This window comes from Harmonia axyridis, chromosome 3 (genome assembly GCF_914767665.1).
Source record: "Harmonia axyridis chromosome 3, icHarAxyr1.1, whole genome shotgun sequence".
Taxonomy (NCBI): domain Eukaryota; kingdom Metazoa; phylum Arthropoda; class Insecta; order Coleoptera; family Coccinellidae; genus Harmonia; species Harmonia axyridis.
This window is the reverse complement of record NC_059503.1, coordinates 30,091,693-30,117,667: the sequence shown is the minus strand read 5'-3', so window position 1 is coordinate 30,117,667 and position 25,975 is coordinate 30,091,693. Positions and strand designations below refer to the sequence as shown.

Below are 25,975 nucleotides of genomic sequence, written 5' to 3'. Positions count from 1 at the left end.
ACGTTGAGGACGAAGAAGTTTTGCAACAATTTATTTTGTATTTTAAAAGCCCCAAATGCGACAATTCTTCTTATTATCGTAGCCCCCTAGGTGATATTTGGGGCCCAGATAGCGGGCTATTCAAAATGTAACCTCTTATTGGATAACCTTGTACAATTGAGAAAGAAATTATGCGTTTGGTTACATTTTTCCACAAAAATTAATACGCTGTTTCTCTAAAGCATGTCCCATTCTCTTACTTGTATGTATTGTAGATTTGGGAGTTGATCGAAGTTATGAACTAGAAAAGCCTCTACTGAATGTTCGTCAGCTAACATTAATTATTACTCTCAATTGCATCTCCAAAGCGTACTTACTTAAAAGTTGAAATTTGATAGCTCTATATCTAGAACATTGCTCCAATGTAAGATCAAGTGTGCTTTATTTTAAAAGTGGCAATTTCAAGCTCTATCGAAATAAATAAAAATAAATGTTGTGCTCCATTGAAGAAAAATGTATACCAATATCTGAGTAAATACCAGTTCGTGCAAAATTCAATTAATGTCATTAAAATTTGAGAGAAATGTTTTTCTGATTATGTTTGTACAGAAATAAGAAATTTCTTAGAGAAAAAAGGTGCAAAGTTTTTCATGATTTGAGCATGATGTAAATATTGAAACGAGGAAGGGTGTTTTGGTCCAAATGTGGAAGAATGAAATAAATCTTAATTTGCCTAGTCATTTACTAAAGTAATACAGCGTTGGCCCCGCTGTTCACATTTTCCACCTGTACGTCTTCGTTGGGTGGAGATGGTATCCAATGAGGCCACGTTTTAATCTCGTTGAACAGGGCATCTCCAGGGCATTCCGTATCCCTGACCTGTCTGTGACCTAGCAGCATGTAGTTCGGTTGTATCATGCCTTTTTGTACACCGTAGTCGATGAGCTCTTTGATCGTCTGTAGTTGGGACGTTGGGGGTAGTTTTTCTGCAAAAAAAAAACAGTATTTGGGGGTGATTCTTTCGAATTTTCGTGAAAGATCAAGCGTTCATAATAGACTAGATGATAGTATTGAAGAATCGAAGAATTAAAGGACTTAGAGAATGGAAGAATTCTTAAAAAAATGATTAATTTAAACATTGTGATAATAATAATTTCCAATAATATAAAGATTGAAATACAAAAATCAGCCATGTTATCTGAAATACCAACCAGAGCGAATTCGTAGTATAATCACATATGTGGATGTTATTATGTTGAACATAAAATTGAATGGAATTGAACACAGAAAATATTTGATCACGACTGTGACCACAATGAAAGTTGAATGAATTTAACAATCATTCTACAAAGCTATAATAGAAATTTACAAATAGGACAGTCATAATTTTTTGTTTCATTATTGAATAGTAATGAATTTTTTCTGATTTCCAACTGCTTGAAATACAACGATCGGGTTTTCTGAACGCACCTGTTCATAACAATGAAACAAAACTTCCTCTAGCAAATTCAATGCCTTTGATTTCTGTATTTCAAAGGGAAGGATAAGGATGGTAAATTGGGTGGCGGCCACCTGATTTCCCAGACTTACCTGTCCAATCTCCTATGACACAAATACCGATGCTGCGGTTGTTGTAGTGGGGGGAGTGGGCTCCGACAGCCGACCATCCCCTCCCCGTGTAAGCCCTGTTATCACCTCCCACTCCAAAGCTGTAACCGATATCATTCCAACCCCTATCGTCCTGATGGAATCTTTGCATCGACTGCATTGCCTTGATGCAAGCTTTTGGAGTGTAGCAGGCAGCAGGTTGGTAGCTGTGGTGGATGATGACGTACGGCACTGGATTTGGCATCGGTTCTACAAGTTTTGGCGGCCTGGCCTGCCATTCGTCACGCGTTACTATGTCCAGGTTTGATAAGGAATAACCTAAAATCGAAAAAAAAGGATTTACCGGGTGCATACCTAGGTTAAAAATTATCTGATAGTAGACATTCGAAGTTTTAATTAATTGTCATATGTCATACCTCAATCAATGTTATTTGACTCTTCACCTGAACAATTTGTGAAAAATGTGTATAAACTAGATTACCAACTGGAAATTTTAATTAAAACCAAAAATAGTTATTTTTCCTCGTAATACCTTCTACATTTGTTGTCATAGTGTCACAACAATTCTTTTACTTGCTTACAAAACCAATTTTGAGATTCTATTTCGCATGTTTTATTGGACACTAGTTATTATTCATTCAGATTCTCATGAAATCAATATTTTATACAAATACTGATAAACATGAGTGTAGCATATGTAAATCGAATCGAAATCAGCATAGACCAATTCTCATTATGAATGATATAAATACGCAAAGTCAGAAGTGCATCGGCAATATAGCAAAGGGTTGACATTGACAACATAATCTGCCAGTTTCATTTGCGTTTTCAAGGTGGATACAGTTAGCATATCAAATTCGTCATCGGTGACGTCATGACATTGCTAAAATAAGTAGCTATATTATACAAATAATTTTTGAATATAATTTGGAAGGATTTGCTTTTCATTTTTCCTGAAAATGATGATAGTAATGTATCTTGAAGTAGCTTTATTTGTAGCCCTTTTTGAGCGCTCGTTCACTGAACAGATCACTCACATCATTTCGTCAATAAAAATTTTGTTTTCCTATTAATTTAGAAATTTGCATTTGGATGTAAAACAATAATTTCAAGCTTTTGTAGATGGAGTTACCAGAACCATAGAAAATTCAAGAAGAATATCGAAAAAATTACCCAATATCTACAACTCCGATGGAGTTTTATTTTGTGTTTGATATTAAATAACAATTTATGTAAAGCTCCTTGCAAAATTTCATGCTGATCACATTATGAGAACTGAAGACAATTCAAGAAGAATATAAGAAAAAATATCAAAATCAATCAAATAAATCCTCTCTGTGCTTGAATGAATATGGGAAGCTTCTGAAGAATACTAATTAAATTCATACCTCTGGAAAGAAGTAAGTAAGCAGAAATAGCCCATATTATGTTCCACATGTGGGTAGTAGTCTAATATTACACTGTTGATTATAGGTATTGGTGTTGTTTTCAGATACCTAATTACGTTTGTAATTTTATCAGTTACAATTTTGTTATATAATGAAACGATAGATTTCGTTGTCGGTTGATACTTGAGTAGGTACAGGAAAAAATGCTATCTTTCAAGTAATTGAGATAGGAATTTGGCACTATACCTAGTGATTGGGGAATTTCAAAATGCCCTGAAGAAAAAACCATAAAATATTCATTCAAGAGATCCTAAAAATGGAAACTGAACAATAAGTTTTTTAGTTCATACGAATAAATTCGGTTTTTTTTCTTGACAATTTTCATAGAATAAGAATGATAAATATATTTACTTCTGGTAATTCTGTAATGTTTTTAATAATTTTACGCTCGGAAAGATAACAAATTGTTTTCGTTGGACAAGAAGGTTTATCACAATTGATTTGTACAAATCACTGTCGTATTTTTGTCGAAATTGATAAATGTATTTCCTAGAAACAATTTAGATTCATTCAATAAATCTTCGAAATTATACCAGAAAAAAAAATTCCCCCTTGCAATAATAATAGTAGTAAGTTTCCCCAGTTTATGTTCTACAGAAAATCTGAAATACGATTCAAAAAGTCCGCAACCTCATTCTATTGATCTTTCTTCGGAAAAAAAATTAGGACTGACATGAAAACAGCAGTTTTTGAGCTCTTGTTCGTTCACGCGAAAATTGTGCCTTAGGATACCACAACTGTATAGTTATATGTGATCTCCAAGGGTTAATTGGCGCATAATTCAATGAGCGCTTAGAAGCTACTGAACGTCAGTACTTTTCTTATTTTTTTTATTCTTCTTGTATTTATTAATGGTTCTGAAGCCGCTATTCACATAAAATTCTGCACGAAGCTTGGAATGGGTCTTCTATACAGGGTATTTAATTATAAATTGTTGTAGATGACACCGGGAGAATCATTTTTGCCTTATGAAATATACCTCGTTTTCTGAGCAGTATTCTGGTTGAGTGTGGTCAGTATTTTTAGGTGTTCAATTCAGAAAAAAATTTTTTCAAAATGGCAGAAAACCTTCTATGTTCGTGATTTTTTCCTCGGTTGCTGAATTGAATTTTATTTTCTGAATGAAGTCAATTTTCTAAGAAAGCAGTTTGACGATTGTATTTTTCTTTATACCTAAAACGAATATGTAAAAAGAATAGAAAAATATCAAATGGTTCCTTCATTGAAGTCATCCAAATTTATCCTCTAACATAATTGTTAGAGTTAAAAAATGGTTGAGATATGTGTGCCAAAATTTTGAAATTGGGGTGTCGAAACATTCCGTATGATAATAAAAATCACAAAAAAATTCCACTGTAATTGCAATGAATCTCTGTTGAGAGTCGAACATTCGACCTTGAGGTATTACCAGTGAAATGTAAATTTGAACTAATCAAAATATTCAGTTATGTTAGAGGACCGAAGGAGAAATTTTGGATGGAACCGTTCAATATTTTTCGATTCCGTTTTCATATTCGTGTTAGGTGTAAATAAAAGAAGAATCGTGAAACATTTGATCAATTTCGGGTAAAATTGTTTTTTCGCTGTAGACATTAAAAAAATATTCTGTTCGATTTATGAAAAAAAATGTTTACGCTATCTATACGAAATATTGCAAGAAGCTTGAAATGGTTATCATATGTACATACTTCAAACCGATCAGATTTGTGATCACGGAAATAAGTATTGGGTATTTCTTGTGATATTCTTCTTGAATTTGCTATATGGTTCCATTGGGAGCTTGAAATTGATATTTCATATCAACATTCGAAATCTCAGCTTTGTCGGTTCTGTGTGTTCTTTTTTCGATATACTTCTTGAATGTCTATGGCTTCGAATTAAGAATTCAAGGAGAAAAAAATTTTTCAAAAATTTCACGTTGACAATGAAAATATTGTAAATGTATGACGTTATAATATAATATATAATCTATATCCATTTTAACTTTCAGTGTTTGGAGTGTGGTTATAATGATTCTGAATATTGTTAGTCCTAGATCGCATAGTTTAATTATGCTGTTTGATATTTATTATGATATTTTATATCGATATCTATTAATTTAATGACTTTTTTACTACTACTATAATAGGAAAACATTAAAATGTTATAATAAGATTTCATTTGTTTCATTTTATGTAACTATTTTTTGTAGATTCCGTTAAGTTTTGAAAAGTTAAATATTTATCAAATATCTTATTATACAGTTATTCCATACGAAGATCCGTAAAAATACCTACATGATCCGGTATTTTGAAGGATCTATGAGTAACTCTTTCGCTTCGATCTGCTATTGAATGGAATTTTTTGATGGCATGATCATTTGTTTGATGCGGTATTCTACCTTTTCGATATCTTTACCGTTATATTCTTTTTCGCGATGACTTTTCTTCGACATTCGGAAAAATTACTCACCTTCAATAAATGTTGCGTTTGAAACTATCGCCGCCACAAAAAGGAATTTAAAAAAAGACATTTTATAGCAAAGACTATCGTTCACACTCACTGAAGAACTACCGGAAAAAAGAGAAGAATCAAGATGGCGCCGACCTTGACCAATATCGCAAGTCGGAAATGGGTGATTTAACTGTAGCAAGTTCTGAGATATAATTGACCGTGAACAAGGGCTCATACCCTCTTATATACCCCGTTAAAATAGTACTGGTTTGTTTTCATCCCGAAAAGAAGGAAATCGCTATCGATATATCAAAAAAAATTGACTCTTGGTATTTCCGACGATAAACAGCAAATATCCCCTTATTTTCGTTGACGTTTATAAGTTGCGGAATTTATTCAGATAAGGTGGAGGATGTAGAGGTGGAAGTAAAGTCCCTTTGGAGGGAGTAATGCTCATTTTGGTTGGTTGATTCCCAAACTTGAAAAGAAATTATTATTATTGCAACGCATAAGAAAATGACGAAACAATATAGAAATTGAAGATAGGCAAATTTTACGAATTAACTATTATATTAAACTTCTGAAAGTATTAGACGAGTGATATTCGAAACAGGTTAAGAAAAAAAATTAATTTTTTTTTGAAGAACCTAAAACAAGGCTTTTCATCCGCTGTAAGACGTCAGCTGTAAGCTTTCCTTAGAGACAATACTGTACGAATAAAATAAACTATGATATGGTGAAATGATTGATTAAAGCTAGTAGTTTTGTTCGAATATTTGATTAACAAAAATAATTTTTTATTAAATTATCAATTAAGAAAATCATAAAAACATTAGTATGAAATATTCAGTGTCGGTTATCTCATATCTGAAACTCACTTGAAACCATCTCGACCAAAATTATCGTCGTCCATAAGCAGTAGTACATAGTATCACACTCTGAACTGATCGATCATGATGCAGGTGCACCTCGATTTTTTTAATCCTCAACATTTTACTTATAATTTTCGTTTATAATCGACAGGTCATTAAATCCATTAACTCCGATTGACTATTATTCGTTTAGAGGAAGTCGAATTTTAAGCGAGAATTATTTGGTGAATCATTCGCGCGAAAATATATAATTTACCGACACACTGTCACTTAACAAACGGTGTTCAAGCTGTGAACGTATATGAGATGGTAACTCACCTTTATAGCCTAGCTTTCGGCGGTGTTTCCATTTTGCCGGTATTTTAGTAGAAATGGAAGGGTAGACGACTGTGTTAGATCGATTCAGGAGGGTTCGAAACCGCCAAAGAACTTATTCATGTAATATTATGATTTCGAGTTTGTGAATCCGGATCGAAGGACCAAAAATCGTTACGAGTTGTTTTAATTATGTTTCGAATCCTTTACAAGTTTGAATGGAAATAAAAGCATACGTATGCAAAGAAATAAAATCTATTAGTTGTAAAATTTGTATTTGTTGAGGGTTCATCGTTTTTTCAATAAATTACCTAACAGTTCAAAGAACATACAATCCAGAAATAAGGAAAATCAAAGATTCAAGAAAGAATTATAACCTCGTTCCACTGAAAAAATGTATAATTCCTACTTCATTTTTTTTTTACTTCAGATTTTCATATTCTTCAAACTCGACATGAACTCAGAATTCATTTGGTTTTGAGTGATATCTAATCTATCTACACTCAGGTACAAAAAAAAACAAATTGATATTTTGTAAAATTTGAAGTTTTCTTATTCTTATCTCAATTTTCGAAATTTTTTCAGTGAACTGTAGATTAAATGATATTCAATATTTTGTTGAGTGCTGGTTTATTAGTCAGTATACAGGGTTAATCACAAGTTTCTTGTTGAACCCTAATTTTGAAACATCCTGTGCGTGTAACATTTCGTTGTGAAATTTTTTCAAATTAACATATATCACTAAGAATTATATTTAAGAAATATTATTTTTTATGAGATATATCATGTAAATGTAGGTTCTGATACCAGCTTTTTGCTGTTTAAGAGTCAGGAATGAATAAATAAAAAATAATGAAATAAAAATAAAAAAAAATTAATCCATTTCTTTTCAACATTATGTTTTTTGGTTCATGGCTTTCATACTAGTTTATTGTCAAGAGAGAAATGAATTTGTCATCAACCGTTTAATTTGAGAAATAAAATTTTCATCAAGATTCTATTCGAAACCTAAAACAGTATGAACCCACGTATGCACGCTACAGTTGAATCAATTGGTTTTGATTTTTTACTTGAATGCAATAAGTTCGCATAAATCAATTTTGAACTGATTGAGCTTCGAACTGCCATTATGACACAATGACCAAAGCCATATGGTAAAAATTTCAACATTTCTTCAAATTGGTTTTTATTGGTGTTTATTTGTCCCTTAATTATAAGTTAAATCAAAAAACGAAATGTTTAAAAGAAATGGTTCTTGATGAAAATTGGTAATTTGAAAAAATTTTATCACGAAATTATTCTACAGAATGTTTCAAAATTGAGGTTAAACAACAAAGTTTTGATTAACCCTATATAGTGACTACTGAGCCAGCATTTAGCGAAATATTGAATATGCCAGTTGAAATTAATAATTTTATCTACACTTTGCTGAAACAATTTCAAAAATCAAGCTGAAAGCAAGAAAACTACGAGACTTCAAATTTTAACAAATATCAACTTGTTGCGTTTTTTTGCACCTGAGTTATATTGTGGCTAGTATCTCAAATATACAGCGTGCTCTACAACTTTGACAGATGATAGCTGTGTTCATACTGAACATTGTTTTTCCTTTGAACGTAGGCTCGATTCGTTTAGAAGTTACAAGAATTTTAAATAATTTATATTCATGTTCGAATTAGTAAGCAGACCAACTAACAAAAATACCAGTTGATTGACAACTAGAATTTTGTCGATGGTTACTTCAACAACATGTACAAAATAATAGATTTATTTTAATTGCCATCTGATCTGACAGCTACGTCAGATCGTAGTAAGTGAAACAAGCTTGTTTCACTTACTACGGTATCAACAATAATCATATGTATGGGCACTGCAAAATTTATAAACTATTAGAGCAAGACGATTTCTGCAACGTTTTAGTGCCTGCGTTTGGGGTGGAAAGTGCAACAAGGATTTGATGTCAGTATATGTTATAACTTTTGACTTCATTGTTGATCTAGAGCTCAACATTCTTCCATGTGGCTCCATTTGCATATCGTATCGCATACTACCAAAACAGAGGGAGACAAGTAGGTGCTTGGTTAAATGAAGGTTTCCCGAATAAAGCTACCTCGTTTACCGGATCTCAATCCTTTAGATTTTTATTTATGGGGACATATGAAGCAGCTTGTCTATCATGTTAAAATCAAATCATGGAATTCAAGATGCAACAAACCGAATAAGAAAATACCTGAATCTGATTCACCGAGTACTGGAATCTTCAGTTCGTCGATGTAAGGCCGAAGGTGGAGGTTTCGAATAATTTTTTTGTTTATTGTTGACGAAGGTGGATACAATGTTTAAAATTCTGACATATTTCTGACTTATACAAAAAATTTATTTTTATTTGATAATAATATATTTTTTTTAACTTCTTAACGAAAACAAATCGGTCTTGTGTTCATAGGAAAACAATGTTCAATTATCATCTGCCAAAGTTTGCCATGGAGGACGTACTGAATGAATATTATTAGTCTTGCGAGATCTGTATACAGGTTGATTCAAAAGTACTTTAACAAACTTCAGATGTGATTCCGTACAATATTTCAATATTAATTGTCCTAATTGATATATTTCCGAATATTTCGTTTCCAAGATATAAGGTGTTAAAGTTATTATTATTTATTTATTGCCTTCGTTTTTTAAATAATTTTCGAACGAGGAAACAGTAATAGAATAGGTGACGCCCCCTACAAAAAATCAAACTACTTACTCAAACGTCTTTATTTTCTAAGCATTCTTGTGAAAAATGCAAAATAATGGTAATAACTTCAACACGCATCGATTATTATCAGACTTCGAATTATCGAGTCCAAATATCTATAAAACGATTGCTAATAGCTTTTTTTTTACGTGAATATGATAGAGGAATCGATTATTTCAATGAAAAATGTGCTAGAAGTACGTTCAAAAAAGTTATGCATCTCCATGAATTAAAAAGTGGTGTAGGTGACGCCCCCTACCAATGAGACCAATAATAACATCAGGTTCGAATTCGATACCTCAAAAAAACCTCTCAATATCAGTTTTCGTTCAATTAAGGACAGTATTTCGAAAGTTATTTGAAAAAAGGAAAATAAAAATAAAATTTTAACACATTGTATCTTGGAAACGAAACGTTTCCGGACATATATTTATTTAGGATTCATATCAGAATAATGTGAGGAATCACCTCCTGAAATTTGTCAAAGTATTTTCGAATCACCTTGTATATTGTTACTTTTCACTTTTGTAACTTTCTTTGTAAAATTACTGATGAATGAATAATATCAATGAAAATCTTTTTATGTTTCATTAATAGTTTATTTCAGAATTTGATAATATTGTTTCCGAAAAGGAGTTGAAGATGAATCAAGATTCCGTGAACAAATTTGTGGTAACTTCAACCTTCAGAATTATATTGAATCGACTTCTAACTTCAAATACTTCATGTTGCTCGTTCTTGCAATATCTATTGAATTTTTCCATGGTTTATTGAACGACTGGTTCTGATGTTCGATTTTTTTGACGTATGAATCGTTGGCTGTGACTTTCCGACTGCCGCTGTAGATATACATATCGCGGTCTTGGAGTAGGCCGACAAGGGGACTCCCAGTGAGATTACAGTCACGCTACGACTGAATTATCGCAATATTCTTACAATTAGAGGTTGTGCGAATTATTTATCCGTAATGCGATTGTTGGAAATGATTGGTATTGGAAAATAGCAGATGTTCGATGAATTTTCATCAGATAAGCGTGGATCTCGGCTGATAAATATGATTGCAGATATCTGTCACACCATGAGTTTTCAAAATAATAGTAGGTATCACGGAAAACCCTGCAAATTTTACACAATGCTTTATTTTTGCCTTCTATCGCACAATCTTTTATTCGTTTGAAAGATAATAAAAAATCGAGAAAAGCTTGAAACTGGAGATGAGACCACAGAATTGTTGTATATACAGAGTGATTTTCAAGTATGAAATGCCTCAATTATCTGGAAAACCCACGATTTTTAAAGATTTTCTTGTGCAAGGATATTGAGATATGGCCGATGTTATGGTGGTATTTACATTGTTGTTGATCATTATCGAAATAATATTAAACTTTATTTTTTTTAAATGGACCATCCTATATAGGGTGATTCAACGGGATGGCCTATTAGAAGTTTATGGAAAACAAATCATAATTTTGAGCTGAAATTTGTATATTGGGGTTTGAGACAATAATCTTCCTCTCTAAAATATTTTCAGATCTTTACAATTTCCGGTTATAACGGAAGCAGACTACTACTTTATTATTTCAAATGGCACTCCCAGTATATATTGCATCATTAGATAGCTTTTATGATGACAATTTCGGCAATACCTTGGGTAAAAATTCAATGGTTCATGTGTTGATGAAATTCTTATGACAAAAATGGTGGCTATGAGGCATTTTTTTCAAATATTTCGGCAGAAAAAGCTTTTTTCGAAATTTTTTTTTCTTTTTCGGTTTTGCAAATAGGTACGCAGTATTATGAGACTGTTTGCGGTTTGGATCAAAAATGGTGTTCATAAGAAGATCATGAACTTGGACAACTCAACTTCATCAAAACTCAAGGTATATATTTTTTTATTTCAGGCGATTCTACGTGTAAAAATAATGGTGGTTACTCAAGCAAACCCTATCTTACCTAAAATGAATACTTGAAGAGTTATCGAGGAAGTACCTCAAATGAAGAAAAACCGCAATTTCTAACTGTGAAACACATAAAGAAACTGAAATTCGATGTCTCAATAACTAAATTTGACATTTCAAGAATTGTAACGAATAATTCGTAATTGAAAATTACAACAATCCCAACGAAAAATTGATTATAATCCATGAAATATTAAATTTAGTAAATCCAAACATCGAATTTCGTTTCTTTCTGTGTTTTCCGGAAGTCATAGACTACTCCACACAGTGAGGAATTGCGATTTTTCCTCATTTAAGGTTTTTATTATTATTCTTATTTTAGATTCTTTTTTTTTGAATTGTAGTTTGAATGCTCAGGAGTGGAGTGAATCGTTTAAAGCCGAGAATGTTTATGAAAGCTCAGATGTTGCCTCATTCTTTCTGAACAGAATCATTAATAGGTATAGTACCTATATCCGAAGTCACTTGAACTAGTCCATAAAATCGCTGTCCCTTTGAAGTGAATACCGCGATCCGCAAAATACCGGTGTTTATTTGAAAGTATTGTTAGGCAATAATTTCACTAGCTCCAAGGGAATTTCTGGAAACTTGGACAACCCTTGAATATTCGAAATATTCAGATTCCTCCAAGTGACTTTGGATATACTATACAATGAAATGTCATTTGTTCATTATAGTGATGAATTGTTTTCATTGAATCAAGGAACAACTTCCATTAAACCAATGAAATGTTTATTATTTCAATGTTCGGTTCATTATTCGATGGGTTGTACTTTCTATCAATAATGTATTTCTATTCATTGAAATTGTACTTAATGTACGACTTTATACATCTCATGAACCAAGTTCTTCAATCCAATGAATAATTCATCGAAACAACGAACAATCAACGTTAATTTCAGGATCGTGATATTAATGAATAGGGATTCATTAAATCAAGTTGACGATTGGCATTCTTTAATACAACGTACAATTTTTTTTTTCAGTAAACTGGGGTGACTTTATACGACGGGGTGTTTTGATACTATTTGGGGCATTTCCCTCGGTTAATATGTCTAAAATATAGAGCCATTCTTGTTAAGGCATTTCATTAATTTGTTCTTTATGTGACTATATTGTGAGTATATGTAAGTGTTCTCTACACCGGCCGAAACGGCCGGAGATTAACAGTGAGAATGGCCGAAAGTATTAAACGATGTCGCGCCTCAGTTTCGCATTTTGAATAAACGTTAACTTTCCATGAGTTTTTTATAAACCTTTGATGTATTTTTTTTTCAATTTTAAAAAACATTTTGTGTAACAAGTCGCCCCTTGAAGCTTGTGAAATGATATTTATAAAGAAATAAATATACGTGTATCAAACCACATCGATACAGTGAGTTGATACACCAATATTTTTTTTTCAAAACCTAAACTGAAACTTAAAACATTATGACACTTTCACTATATAAACAAGAGATCGAGACTAAACTTTTGATGGGTATGCAAACTTCCTAGGTCTATCCATTCGAAAATTGCAAGCAATTGAATTTCAAAAATAATTCAATAATTCAAAGTTCTATTATTTCTCTTAAAGTGCAGATATCGCAATAAATGAAAAGAAGAAATGTCCAGAAAAGATGAGGCAACATCTAAATGTTCACGAGCATTATAGTCTGTCAACTATGAACTACAAACTTCGTTGAGATTTTGTCCGTTCCTCTAATTTTGCATCTCAAGTTGGAGTGCCTATAAGACATTTTTGGAGAACTGGTTATATTTATTTATATACAGGGTGTTCTGATTTGTTTCCGACAAACTGAAATGGGTGATAGATCACATCATTTTAAGCAAAAAAGTTCCTATGAACATGGGTCCGGAAATGCTTCGTTTCCGAGATACAGGGTGTTAAAGTTGAAAAAATAATTCGCGTTTTCTTTAATATGTTTTGACTGCTTCGAAATCCTTTCATGAAATTATTTTTATTCAAATATTTAATTTAAATTCATTTTGAAAATTTCTAAGGCGAAATGGGTGCGGATTTTCTATTGCCCACTAATAAGTAGAAGTGGTATGCTATGTAATTGTTGTTTTTATGTGTTCTGAATATTCTGTTTCCTGAAATATTGAGTTGTTGGGATGCTTTACGAATACTGAGTTTTTTATTTTCTTCAAAGGTCTGTAAAATCCTATTTCTCTGCAGATAATTTCTTCTTTGTATGCTTCGTTCGGGCCTTTGGTAACCAAATCCATTTGCCTGTATTTGTTGATAAGCTATTAACTTAGTTAACTATAATTATAATTAATGACATAAATCTGACATGATTATTCTGGTTTTTCATGGCAACCACAATAGATTTAAAATGGCTATACACAATGACAGATTTAAAGTGTGTTAGAATTAGATGTCATTAATTATAATTATAGTTAACTAAGTTAATAGCTTATCAACAAATACAGGAAAATGGTATTGGTTACCAAAGGCCCGAACGAAGCATACAAATAAGAAATCATCTACAGAGAAATAGGATTTTACAGACCTTCGAAGAAAATAAAAAACTCAGTATTCGTAAAGCATCCCAACAACTCAATATTTCAGGAAACAGAATATTCAGAACACTTAAAAACAACAATTACATAACATACCACTTCTACTTATTAGTGGGAAATAGAAAATCCGCATGCATTTCGCCTTAGAAATTTTCAAAATAAATTTGAATTAAATATTTGAATAGGAATAATTTCATGAAAGGATTTCGAAGCAGTCAAAACATATTAAAGAAAACGCGAATTAGGTTTTCAACTTCAACACCCTGTATCTCGGAAACGAAGCATTTCCGGACCCATGTTCATAGGAACTTTTTAGCTTAAAATGATGTGATCTTTCACCTATTTCAGTTTGTCGGAAACAAATCAGAACACCCTGTATATTATATAAATTGAAAGTATGTTTTACCAAGGTATATGCGAGGAATCAATTTTGAACTGGTTATATTTGGAACAAATATACAAAATAAGTTTTTTTTATTTACAGCATTTTCTCATTTGATTTTGGTTTGTTTTCGATTATGTAAACTTTTGAGGAGAAAATTTAAATAACCCACTAATTTTTAAGGTACACGTTTTGTCTACTTCAAAAGTTGTTCTGGATAACTTTCAAATTTATTTTGTACGTGAATTGATTGCTATAGCGCACTCATCATCTTTCTCCTATAGAATCAAATTTTAAGCCTAAAAATATTTGTGATACTGACTTGAATGAAACATTATAAAAAAGTAGATCACATAAGAACACATAAGTGTAGAAATAAAACAAGAAAGCAATCATCGAGGTTTCCCACATTTTGTCGATAATAAGTGAGAATAACATTTCATTAATTTTCAGCCATTGTTGCTCTTTTAGTTTGAGGGGACATGGCCAAGGTTTCGAAATATCCACGAGTATGTGTTGGTAATCTCTTCTTTGCTTGTTTCACGTGCCCTCTATCTGTTTGCGTAATACTCCACCAATAAAAATAGTTCTTGGGAAGTCCCTCAACAATCAACTCTTCCGCAAACTGGATTTTCGATCTCTGTCTGTCTCCTACATTTTGGGTCTTTCTTCTTTTTTTTCCCCATTTAACGAGGCTAAATTGGTGGTATTCATATCATTCCGCTTGAGTACATGGAAAATTTCAACAAATTCTCGGTGTGGAGTACTTCATTCACGAAAAAACGAAACAAAATTTATATATTGTATCAACCGTTACTATTATATTCGGTAGTTGATTATGATCAACACAAGTTTATTATACTTTCTTTGTTTTTAGTACCAATAAAATTGGATATAAACAATATCAGGGTTACATTGTGTAACGCGCAGTTTCTAACATATTTCAACTTTATCTCCAGACACACTGAAGATGAATTTGAAATAAATTCGAAACTATGCGGTTACTCAATATAATCTTCATATTGCTTTAATATCCAATTTTATTGGTAGTAAAAATATAAAAAGTATAGAATTTAAATACATATTCTCTTTTTTAATATCTAATATTTTTTCGTGACCTGTATATATTAGGTATGTAAATAGAATTCACTTATAAATTTTCTGAGTATTAATTAAATCCAGTTGTTGAGAGGGCGAGACGTTCTGTCGATAGACTATCCATTTATTGTAAAACTAGCTCACCTTTAAATTCAACCATTCTCCGCTGATAGACTGTTGGAATAAGCTTTAATTGTCGTTCCGTTATATTTGAATAATTCTACTTTCTGCACGTGAAATCTACACTACCGTCAAATTTCACCCTAGGCGAATGGTAAACATTGGTTTGATAAACGTTTACTATTGCCTGGTTGAAATGTCATACACATTCTGCTCATATAGTCCATTCGCTTTAAGTATAAAATGACGTCACACCTTGTGACACTATTGGTTGATTGAAAAGTAATACGTATTTTGCTCATAGAGACTATTCACTTTAAGTATGAAATGAAGTCAAACCTAGTGACACTATTGGCTGATTGAAATGTCATACGTCCTCTGCTCATATACTCTATTCAGTTTAATTATGAAATGACGTCACACCTAGTGTCCTATTGGTTTATTGAAATGTTATACGTACTCTGCTTATAGTGCTTATGTATAGTCCTATTAATAATAATAACCTTTATTCAACAAATACAAAAAGATAATGTTTCACAATAAAATAAAATGAATGAACAAGGTTGATGAGCGATAAGTGTTCTTTCACTTGTTTCGCATTCACTGCAAGTATTAAATGACCCAGTGAGATTTTGGTGCAAACAAAAAATTTGCTGTTACTACTTGAAGCGTTCAGAAATCAGAGGATTTTAGCTCTTCCTACTGTTGCCATCAATTCCAAGTATCTATTGCCTATGTGTTATTCTGATTGAAATTCAAATTTGACGTTTTCATTTCATTATTTTTAAATGGGTTTGGTTTCGTAATTTTGATCGTAATAAAAAATAATACCTTTCACTCAGTACCAAATTTTCAAGAACCCAAAGCGTGGAAATATTTTGACAATCGTTGCCGTTGATTTTTATGGTGAAAGTGGAAAAAATTCAGTCTGGCAATGACTATGGAAAACGATTTGTAACATCATGGCATCGTGTTAAGGTGAACAGGCTGTAGCACTCGTCGTATTTTCATTGAACCGAATGTAAAATATGATTTTCATTTTGTGTTTTTATTGTAAGTACCGAGCAGAAGATGGATTTTCAATATAAAGTTAATATTTATGAGTTGATTACATTATTTTCCCATTTAATGAATACAGGTGAAATATTCTACTGCTTATGCCTAAAGCGTAAAAACAAATTTGTCAATGTCCCGTTATATTTCAGAAACTAGGAGCTTTTCTAAGAGGTTAAATTTGTTGAGGATCTGGAATTTCTTTTTTCCCATTAAATAATTCATTGATTTTGGAATCAAATTTCATTGAATTTCTTAGGTGAATATGTATTAAATTGGGCATGTTTCCCCTGAGATCAAAGTAGATTTCCAATTCTTCAGTGCTCAATGTCTGAAAAAAATTTCGGCTAAGGTATAATTATGTTATTTTTTTGTGTTTCGTTGAACCAAAGGGAAAGGGTATATGTCAGTCCACTATATAATGAATAGAATTTATTATAAATGACAGTGATATAAGGTAATCATGTGATTATGGTTTGAAGAAAGAAATTTAACTAGATACTAGATTCTATTTCTATAAGTCATCGAAGAAGTACATTGATTTTTCTAGTTTTTTTCGCTACTCAACGATAGGTCGTATTTACCATACATGCTATTCGATGAGAAATTGTGTTTTCATTAACTTTGAATATCTCAGGAATTTTCAATTGAAACTTTAGTCACGACATCACAAATCGACACAACTTCAGCGAAATATAATTCTACTTTTTGGCAGATGGCACCAGATATCATTATAAAGTATATCCAGCTGAATTACAGCCTCTCATTCTGTATTTTTAATCATTTTGTATACGTTGGTGGAGTTCTATGTCATTCTGTACACTGTCAGAATTATTCACAATTCGTCAACATTCGTTATTGTTAATAGTGACCGTACGTAGTAATCTTTTCAGATGACCTCTAGAAGACGACCTTTATCCCGAGAAGAGCAGATAATAAGAAAGCGCGAGAAGGAGTACCAACACCAAAAATTCTGGGGGGACCAACAAAAGTACTACGATCACTGGGAAAAAGCTAACACTAAATACGAAGAATGGACGTCGCCCAGATATTACGACACCAACACCCAGCTGGTGAAACAGGTGCAAATGGAGAAGATCTTGCAGGAAAGGCGGGAATTGAGAAGGAGGAAACTGAGGAAACTTTTTGAAGACGAGAGACAGCTTTGGGAAGTGGAATTAATGGAACACAAGAATAAAGAAGCAATCAGTCCGAGAAATATTCGACAAAGACCCGACGACATACCTACTGAAATATTGAAACAGGTGCATCAAGGTTGGTTATTTTCCTTCGTCCTCACTTTCCAAAAAGCTGTACTAGAACCTGCTTTCACTCCTCAAAATCTGTTTCTCATTTGATAGATTGAAAACCCCTTCTAACACCGGAAAAGAATCATTCTATTTCTTTTCAAGGTATCAAAGAACGAGAGGAAGAGAAACGAAGAAAGGAGTCCGAGCTGAGGTTGTATCACCAATGGAGGAACGACAACTCCTTCATCCAAGACTACGAGAGGGCAAAAAGATCCAAGGATATCAAAACAAGCTGGCTACATCAGCAAATGGCTAAGAGGGAGCGGAAGGAAAAAGAACTAGCTGAGGAGAAACGCTTGCTTTTGGATCGCGAAGAAAGGTTAAGAACTGAAAAAGAAAGAGACGAAGAAAGAAAAAAACAAACAGAAAGAAGAAATAAAGAACTAAAAGAAATAATAGATAAACAGGTAGAGGAAATTCAAGTCAGACAAACAATAACGGCAAGATTAAGGGACAAGGAAGTAGAAGAGAGAAGGAGGCGAAACGAACTAATCGACTTGGAAGAGAGACAGAAAAGAATGGGCGATTTGGCTAAGCAAAGAGAAGTAGCTCTTTCCAACATCAAGCAGCATAAGATGAAGTTGAAACAGAAACTAAAGAATATACAGGACAGTCTCTTGGAACAGGAGGAAATAATGAAACGTTTGAGAGATTTGGAAGTGGCCGAAGGGATTGAAGACGAGAGGTTAAAATCGGACGTCAAGCAAAGCATAGAAGAATTTTTGAAAATCTCAGGAGAGCAAAAGAGGCTGGAAAAGCTCAGGGAAAAAAATATGCAGTTTATGTTCGATTCAGAGGTTCAGGCAATGTACGAGAGACAGTCGGAGATTTGGGATAACGAGGAAAGGTCGAGGAAAAAACTAATCGAAGATGTCCTTGCAACAGTGGCAGAACAAATTGAAAGAAATTGTCAAAAGACCAGAGAAGAACAAGAAGATTCGATTAAAGAGAGGGAGATGCTGATCAAGATGACGGAAGACTACAATACAGAGCTTGTGAAGTTGCAAGATGAAGAGAAGGAGAGACAGTTGAAACGAAAGGAGGAGTTGGACAGACAAGTAAAAAAGAAGCAAGAAGATAGAAAGGCTCTAGAAGAAGATGACAAGTTGAAGAAGGTGACCGAGGAGTTAGAGAGAGCTAAGATTGAGGAAGAGAGATTGAAGAGGGAGATAATGAATTTGCATAGAGGACAAGGGTTGTACAGACCATCTAACAGAAGTAATATAATATTTTAATGTATGTAATTCTTTGTAATTTGCGATGTTATACTGTTGAATGAAGATTTAATGTTTTTGTATATGGATCAGATTTAAAAAATATATAATTATATTGAGGAAAAATATATTCTACCTTTTCAATTCCAATGAATGTATTTTTTTTTTTAAGTTTTCTTTAGTGAAAAGATGGGCGAGCATCTCAAAGGGAGTACAGTACTCATAATGAATCGAGAAACATTGAAATTTATGTAAAAATCGACCATGCAACATACTTTCGCACATCGTAACCATTAGCATTGTAGATGGAACTTCTTAGGATACCAATGCGCTGCAGATGTAACATAAGGCTTACGGCGAATCGGATAAAAATAGTATCTTGTGCAACAAGTGGAGAAAGTTCAACTTTTCCCACTAGTGTGGAAGTTTGTGGCACGAGCCTGAAAAGCGAGTGCCGCAAACACAAGAATGAGAGAAGGACTTTCTTCACATGTTGCACACAATAATTTTCCTACAACTGCACAAATTAAAATAATTCAAGTAATGTACCTAATTAAATTAAAAATGGCCTTCGTTGACAGTATCTGTTCATTTCTTGCGTTTCCATAGAAATGACTTCTCAAAAGCCCAATTTCATTGGTCTACTAAGCGAAGTGTGGGCCGTGTGGAATAATATTTCTTAGAGTGTGAGCAATACATAGTTTTGAAATTGAGCAAGCAATGAAGAATATGCTACTTTCCATAGCAATTGTAAGAAAACACGTGTTCAAGTGTGCCACCAATTGACAGTGAGAAGATGTAAATTATCGATAAGAAGAGCAAATTTGTGGAAGAAATTAATGAATTTTGAACCAGATAACTGGTCTTTCTTTTAAAAAAGAAACTGTTAGGATCGCCCAGAGTCTATAAATGTAATAAAAAATAGGAAAATGATAATTGACTTATGTAGTTTTTATTACAATCGTTCATTTAAATTCGTGGTCAAGAGTGCTGTGAAGAAATTAGAATTGTTTTTCTGTGATAAGATCACATATAATCAACTGAACGCACTTTATTCAATAGTAATTAATAATAATAATAATTAATAATAGCGCTACTCACCTTTGATGATGAATTATTCTCTTTGGTTTACTTATAACCTAGATTTTTAACAGTCCGATTATTCTTGTTTTGAAATTTTCTCCTCCAGTAATCTAATGATCAGTATCGCACCTATCTATTTAGGGATACAATTTCTCTTTCGGTGAATTTGGCTTTATCATTCCAAATTATGTTATTGAAGGAAGAAGAATCATATTTTTTGTTCTCAATAAAAAATTAGTTCATTGAAATGTTACATATACTACACACATCTATTAAAAGGAATATGTGTTTCTGAATACAATTTATGAGTTTTCAGAATTCTGTGTTCAGGTTTTCTTCCGGATAACTACTGGGCAAGTTCACCGTTTGATAATAGGTTAATGCCCATGCCCATGTCATCTACTGTAATATAGTAATCCGATTTTAGCGTTTTTTCAATATAATCTATAAATCCCAATTGATTTTTTTTTGTCACATTTGTGGGGAATGATGAATTCCCAACACCTTGACTGTCTTTTCATTGTTTAGAAGATTAGTGGGATGATAATATCTGTTCATGATAGCTTCATCTATTATATAGTAATTATTCATTTTTTTCTCTTGCTGCAATTCTAGGATTTGATTGAAGAAAGTGGAATGAAAACGCTTTGAGGATTAATTGAAATGCTGATTCATATCAAGAGTAAGAATATTACAAAAAAGCACAAATCAAAGAAGAGGAAAAAAAGATTAACTAATCATTTCAGCCAATTCTCTTTATCATAGTTCAGGGGTTGACCGTACTCTGTCCCTTTCTGAAGACTGTGACCTTTTTCTACCCAGTTACTCTCAGTCTTTTGCCTTCTGGAGCACTTTATTTATCGGAGAAATCGCCATGTTGAGTCTCAACTCCTCTACCATTAACAAATGTTCGTGCTCAGTCTGCATTTCTAGAAACGTAGCAATGCTTATCTGGTGCACTTTTCACAAACTCAGGTGAGAATATCGGATTTTAAGTTGTTATTGGAAACGTGGAAAGAAAAGACGCTCACTCTGTCTCGTCTGTACTATTTTTTGTTTTGAAACATGGCGAAACATAAACAGTGATTAGAACACGAAGAAACTAGACTAGTAAACATTTTATTCCTTTACACTCTTAATGAGCAGATGTTGAACAAGCTCCAACTTGGTTTGGTTTCTTCACAGCCTTAATGAATATCCAAGTTTATGCAAATGAAACTCACTTTTAATAACTAGGGATTAAAGCTAAAACCTATCTACCAACAAATCATTCAATATACAAAATGGGTACAATACTGAAGGAACCATTTTAAACTGGGCTACTTATATTGTCTAAATGTTTCTTCATATCTTCTAACTGGACCATGTCATTGAAACTAGAATTACACTTAATCACTACCAGGGAATGGTAAAAATGTACAGCAAACAGTACGAAAACAATTAGAACTGGGATCACTATCACAGTAGCGGCGATTGCTGCTGGGAAGGAATAGTCCCAAAATTTGACCCAACACAATATAGCCACCTCTAGAAGGAACAAAAATAAACCTGAAAAAAAAAGTGATAGAATCGTCTCCACCAAAAACAATATTTCTTACCTAGGACAGTGGAGAAGGCCCACGCTATCTCTATAAACCCTCGCATTCTTTCATGGGGACTCTCCGAAACCCACTCACATATCTCCATCTTTGCTATGGCGTCGATATTAGGAAGTATATATGTCGAAATCATCAGGGCAAATATATGCACTGATACTAGAACTGTAGTGCACACTGCGAATATGACAAACAACCACTCGGGCACACCTGTAGGCTCGTTTATTTGTAGCTCTACCTAAAAATTCAAGGTCAAAGAGATGTTTGGACAAAATCGGTGTAGGAAGCATCAATCGAACTTTCAGACTCACCATGGCAACCATTGCAAACCCGGACAAAAGCTCTGACGTGGCGGATGTAGCTTTTAACTTTGCTCTAGACATGTGTAATCTTCTCCAAGAAAGACTTTGCCTCTCGTTGAAGTGGATCATCTGTTGGGTAGTCATGTCTGAGGAACTCTTGCATGAACACTTACAACTGCAAGCGCTGATCTCTTCGTCTATTTGTAAATGGATCAGCTGAAATAAGAGATTTGCATGAATCTTGAATAATCACCAAGTGTTATTGTAAAAGTTGATCTTTCTATAGCTGCAAAGATTCTGAAAAGAGCATGTTATTTGTTATTCGTTTCGGACTCACCTTTTGTGTACTACCACTTTTGGGACCACTCTTGGAGTTGGATACAAGACTAGAGGAGCAAGAATATACGTTTTGTCTTTCTTTTGAAGGTGAAAACTGGGAATAATTGCTTTCGTTGCCTGCTGAAGACCTTGAGATGGGACTGTCGCTTATGGAGTAGATTTTCACCTGAGATCTTGGTTGTTCTGGAGTGAAATTTAGAGATTTTGGTCTGGGCAGTGTTGGCTGCTTTGTATTTTGCTGCAATTGAGATGTAAATTAAATAATTTGACGTTTGATTAATTTTGAAGTAGAATAAAAAACTTTCGGGTGTAGATTTTGAAAGTTTATAAGGCTTAATAGATTTGTAGTGAGCGAAACTTACCCAGTTGATTGTACTAGACATTTGTGGTGGACGATTTCGATAGTAGATATCTTCTGAAGTGGGAAATCGCCTTATGGTTCTTGGTTTCTTCCTCAAGGACGATGGAAAACTCACTTGGGTAGATTGGTCTTGGGACCCCTATAAAGAAATTCGAATTAGGAAACATAAAAATTTTACAGAAATTGTGTATAAACATTCATATAGCTCTTGAAATATACGTATTTGATTTGATATTTGTATACGTGTTTGTTCATCTCGAAAAATATTTAAAAAAATTATTCTTCATTATATATCATCCAAAAGAAAAAATGAAATTCTCGAAACTAAAATTCAACAAAATGGCTAGTAAATTTATTCTCTAGGAAAGAATGTGATAGGTAGCGACTCCTTTATGATCACTACATTATTTCTTCGATATAGGTGTAGATCAGGGTTTGAGTATAAGAACAGGGAGTGAATAACCCATCTGAAGTCCGGCCTGGAATTGAATTTGAATTTTTTTATATTTTTTTCTCTTTATGATACATTCTATTCATCAAATTCAATAAAGGCCATCATTCCTACACATAATTAAAAAATTTCATATAGATCCTTACGAAAACAGCTGAATTGGATTATTAGAAAACTAAGGAAATTTTTTTTTGTGATATTGCAACTTATAATTTATACTTTTATACAGGGTGATTCAATTCTAATGAGACTTTTTAGGAAAACTAGTCACATTCTGAGCTGACAATTTGTATATTGGGGTTTGAGATAATGATCTTTCTCCCTAAAATATTTTGAGATTTCACAACTTCAGGTTATACCGGAAACAGACTACTTTCTTATTCAAAATGACATACCCAGTATATTATTGCTTAGATAGCTTATTTCATGAAAATTTCAGCAATATTCGGTTCATGAGTTCATGAGATTCTTATGAACATATGGTGTCGACGAGGAATCTTCTTTTTTTTAATATTTTTAGCAGAAATTTTTTTTTTCCAAAAAAATTCTTTTTTATTTTGGATTGTGCCAATACGTAGTATCATAAGACTGTTTGGACCAAAAATGAACAAGGTGTTTATGAGAAGATCAGTAACTTGGGCAACTTCATCAAAACTGAAGAATGTGAGTCCTCAACGCCATAATTTTTTTCATAAGAATTCCATTAACGCATTACATATTGCTGAAATTTTCATGAAATTATACTTATGACGCTACTGATGCAATTATATTTTAAGAGGAACTCATTGTCTCAAACTTCATATCGTATGCCATATAAGTCCATAGGTACTGCAGAAAAAGTTTTTATACATAAACAATTATACAGATATTGATTCTGCTCGCGTCTCACTACGTCTACGAGTAAGTCTATATTTATTATAACGATAACAAAGAATGTTATTCCGAGCATTTTACCAGTGAAAGTTTCACGAAAATCTGTTCAGTAATTCCAGAGATTAGGGTATACTTACATACACTAAGTCACTACCTCCCAAATTTTCTACATAGTGGACCTATTCAATAACCAGTATAATGAATTTAGTAATATTTGCACTCATAACATTTTTTTATTTCTCACAATAACCTCCACCTTCACATTAGCGTGTTAAACCTTTCGAAAAGAATATTACGCACGATCCATATTACTGATCGAAACAATTGTGCATTTCCGATGTTTTCAAAACGACGGCGAGGAGAAATCAAAAATGTACTTTTAGGATTCTCGATCTGAAAGTTTTACGTTCTATAACCTGCCAATTTTGAAACAGGGCTCGATATCAAAATTATAAATAGACTGAACAACAACACCGTTCGATTCATAATAAATTCTTATGCGATCTACTCACTACAGAATTATTTATAATACCAGTGCAGAAGGCAATGATATTTTTCCACGAATTCCAAATTCAAGATCGAGCCACAAACTGATGAGTTTTTGTATGAACTAGTGTTAGAATGAGAATTCTGTACGAGTAGTTTACATTTCATTCTCTAATTCACTAAATTTTTATTGAAATCAAATTTTATTTCAGATCATGCTAAATTCTGTATCTTCTTTGGTTATTCGAAAGAGGGGTTGAGAAATTTCTGATTTTTTCGAAACGTTTTGTTATTAATGAAGAAAATTCGAAATCTCTCAAAAACATTTCAAACAAAAATATTTGTTCATGTTCAGAATGTGTAAAATCAAAAAATAAAAAAACTTCGAGAAAAACACTCACTTTTGAACGCTCGTCATTCATTGCGCCCATGGAGACCACATACTTTTTTAGGGTGATTCACTACAAAGGCCTATTAGACAATTATGTAGTGCATTTTTTACTTGTTAGTACTAAGTTTCAAAATTTCTGAGCAAAGAGTAATTCTGGAACGAGATATTGACGGTTAAGTAGCGCTATATTTGGTGCTGTTTGAAAAATGGGCAAAAACGATTTTCGTTTATTGAAAATGCTCCTTGTCACAAATCGATGAAAATCATGGTCAATTATTGAACGAATTGGGTGTCCAACGGCTCGACCATCCAGCTTATTTTCCAGATCTGACCCCCAGTGATTAATGGCTTTTTTCAGATCTCAAAATAATTCTTCAGGGAAAGAATTTTGGCTTCAAGACGAATCTTTCTACAAAAAAAGGTTTTGACAAGTTTGATTATTTGTATCAAACTATGTTGTCCAATTTTTATGGTAAAATGTACAATTCACACACACGCACATTGTTGTCGGTTAGTTTACCTGAATCTATAATAAAAGGATTGATATATTTTTTTAATTCTGTTTTGAAATTGCTTTTATACATCTACAAGCAAAATTTCAACTTGATAGAATCTGTTATCATTGAAATTTATTTCTTCAATGTTTTGTTCAAATTATCTATTGTTATGATATACATATATTGTTATGATTTTGCAGGAAAGTTTAATTTGTTATTTTTTATATTCGTCCATCAAAGTTCAACTCGGTCAGATATGTCACATCGGAAATATTGAGTGGTTTTCCGATATTCTTCTTGAATTTTCTCGGTTCTGGTGGTATAATCAACATGAAATTCTGCATTGATCTTGAAACTATTATTTAAAATCGAAATACATAGATACATTGATCATCCTAGAATTAAAATGAAATAATTCATTTCTACAAAAAGACGAATTACAAAAATAATATGTAATGAAGTAATCGAGAGTATTGCTTTTATATTTCAAGAGGAAATAATACTTTTCTGTGAAATATTTTTTAGACAACTAGTA

At 32.7% G+C, this 25,975-nt stretch overlaps 3 protein-coding genes across 12 annotated transcripts in view; 1 reads left to right on the top strand and 2 right to left on the bottom strand.

The window, feature by feature from the left end:
- Positions 1-19,208, top strand: part of LOC123676762 (trichoplein keratin filament-binding protein) — a 41,440-nt gene extending 22,232 nt beyond the window's left edge. For 2 of the 6 annotated variants that reach the window (XM_045612949.1, XM_045612950.1), the window contains 2 exons: positions 17,420-17,813; positions 17,951-19,208. In XM_045612949.1, the coding sequence (XP_045468905.1) occupies positions 17,432-17,813; positions 17,951-19,083 (1,515 nt within the window). In that variant the 5' untranslated portion in view covers positions 17,420-17,431 and the 3' untranslated portion in view covers positions 19,084-19,208. Of the gene's footprint in view, positions 1-14,984; positions 15,096-15,156; positions 15,399-17,419; positions 17,814-17,950 lie in introns of those variants that run through there. The other 4 variants (XM_045612947.1, XM_045612951.1, XM_045612945.1 and 1 more) reach the window with 3 other exon arrangements.
- Positions 704-15,669, bottom strand: LOC123676765 (peptidoglycan-recognition protein LB). Of its 4 annotated transcripts, none has more exons than XM_045612960.1 (3): positions 15,510-15,669; positions 1,570-1,905; positions 704-965 (listed from the first exon to the last, which is right to left on the bottom strand). In XM_045612960.1, the coding sequence occupies exons 1-3, from the start codon at positions 15,523-15,525 to the stop codon at positions 724-726; spliced, it is 594 nt and encodes a 197-aa protein (XP_045468916.1). In that variant the 5' UTR covers positions 15,526-15,669; the 3' UTR covers positions 704-723. The 4 variants fall into 4 exon arrangements, with proteins under 4 accessions (XP_045468916.1, XP_045468915.1, XP_045468912.1 ...); XM_045612959.1 differs by lacking the exon at positions 15,510-15,669 and adding an exon at positions 6,347-6,628; XM_045612956.1 differs by lacking the exon at positions 15,510-15,669 and adding an exon at positions 5,487-5,819.
- A 2,040-nt stretch (positions 19,209-21,248) lies between the features above and the next one.
- LOC123676764 (calcium release-activated calcium channel protein 1-like) overlaps positions 21,249-25,975 on the bottom strand; it is a 28,943-nt gene continuing 24,216 nt past the window's right edge. Inside the window, exons 1-6 of one of the 2 annotated variants that reach the window (XM_045612955.1) lie at positions 24,204-24,553; positions 22,744-22,881; positions 22,380-22,619; positions 22,052-22,258; positions 21,744-21,978; positions 21,249-21,693 (exon numbers count right to left, since the gene is read on the bottom strand). In XM_045612955.1, coding sequence (XP_045468911.1) covers positions 21,455-21,693; positions 21,744-21,978; positions 22,052-22,258; positions 22,380-22,619; positions 22,744-22,764 — 942 coding nt within the window. In that variant the 5' untranslated portion in view covers positions 22,765-22,881; positions 24,204-24,553 and the 3' untranslated portion in view covers positions 21,249-21,454. Of the gene's footprint in view, positions 21,694-21,743; positions 21,979-22,051; positions 22,259-22,379; positions 22,620-22,743; positions 22,882-24,203; positions 24,554-25,975 lie in introns of those variants that run through there. The other variant, XM_045612954.1, reaches the window with a different exon arrangement.

Coding starts and splice junctions, on each gene's coding strand:
- LOC123676765 (XM_045612956.1), bottom strand. CDS start 5,703: ATGAGCCCTTGTTCACGGTCAATTATATCTCAGAACTTGCTACAGTTA. Junction 1,906..5,486: donor AAACGCAACATTTATTGAAG/GTGAGTAATTTT, acceptor TTTCGATTTTAG/GTTATTCCTTATCAAACCTG. Junction 966..1,569: donor TGTCATAGGAGATTGGACAG/GTAAGTCTGGGA, acceptor TTTTTTTTGCAG/AAAAACTACCCCCAACGTCC.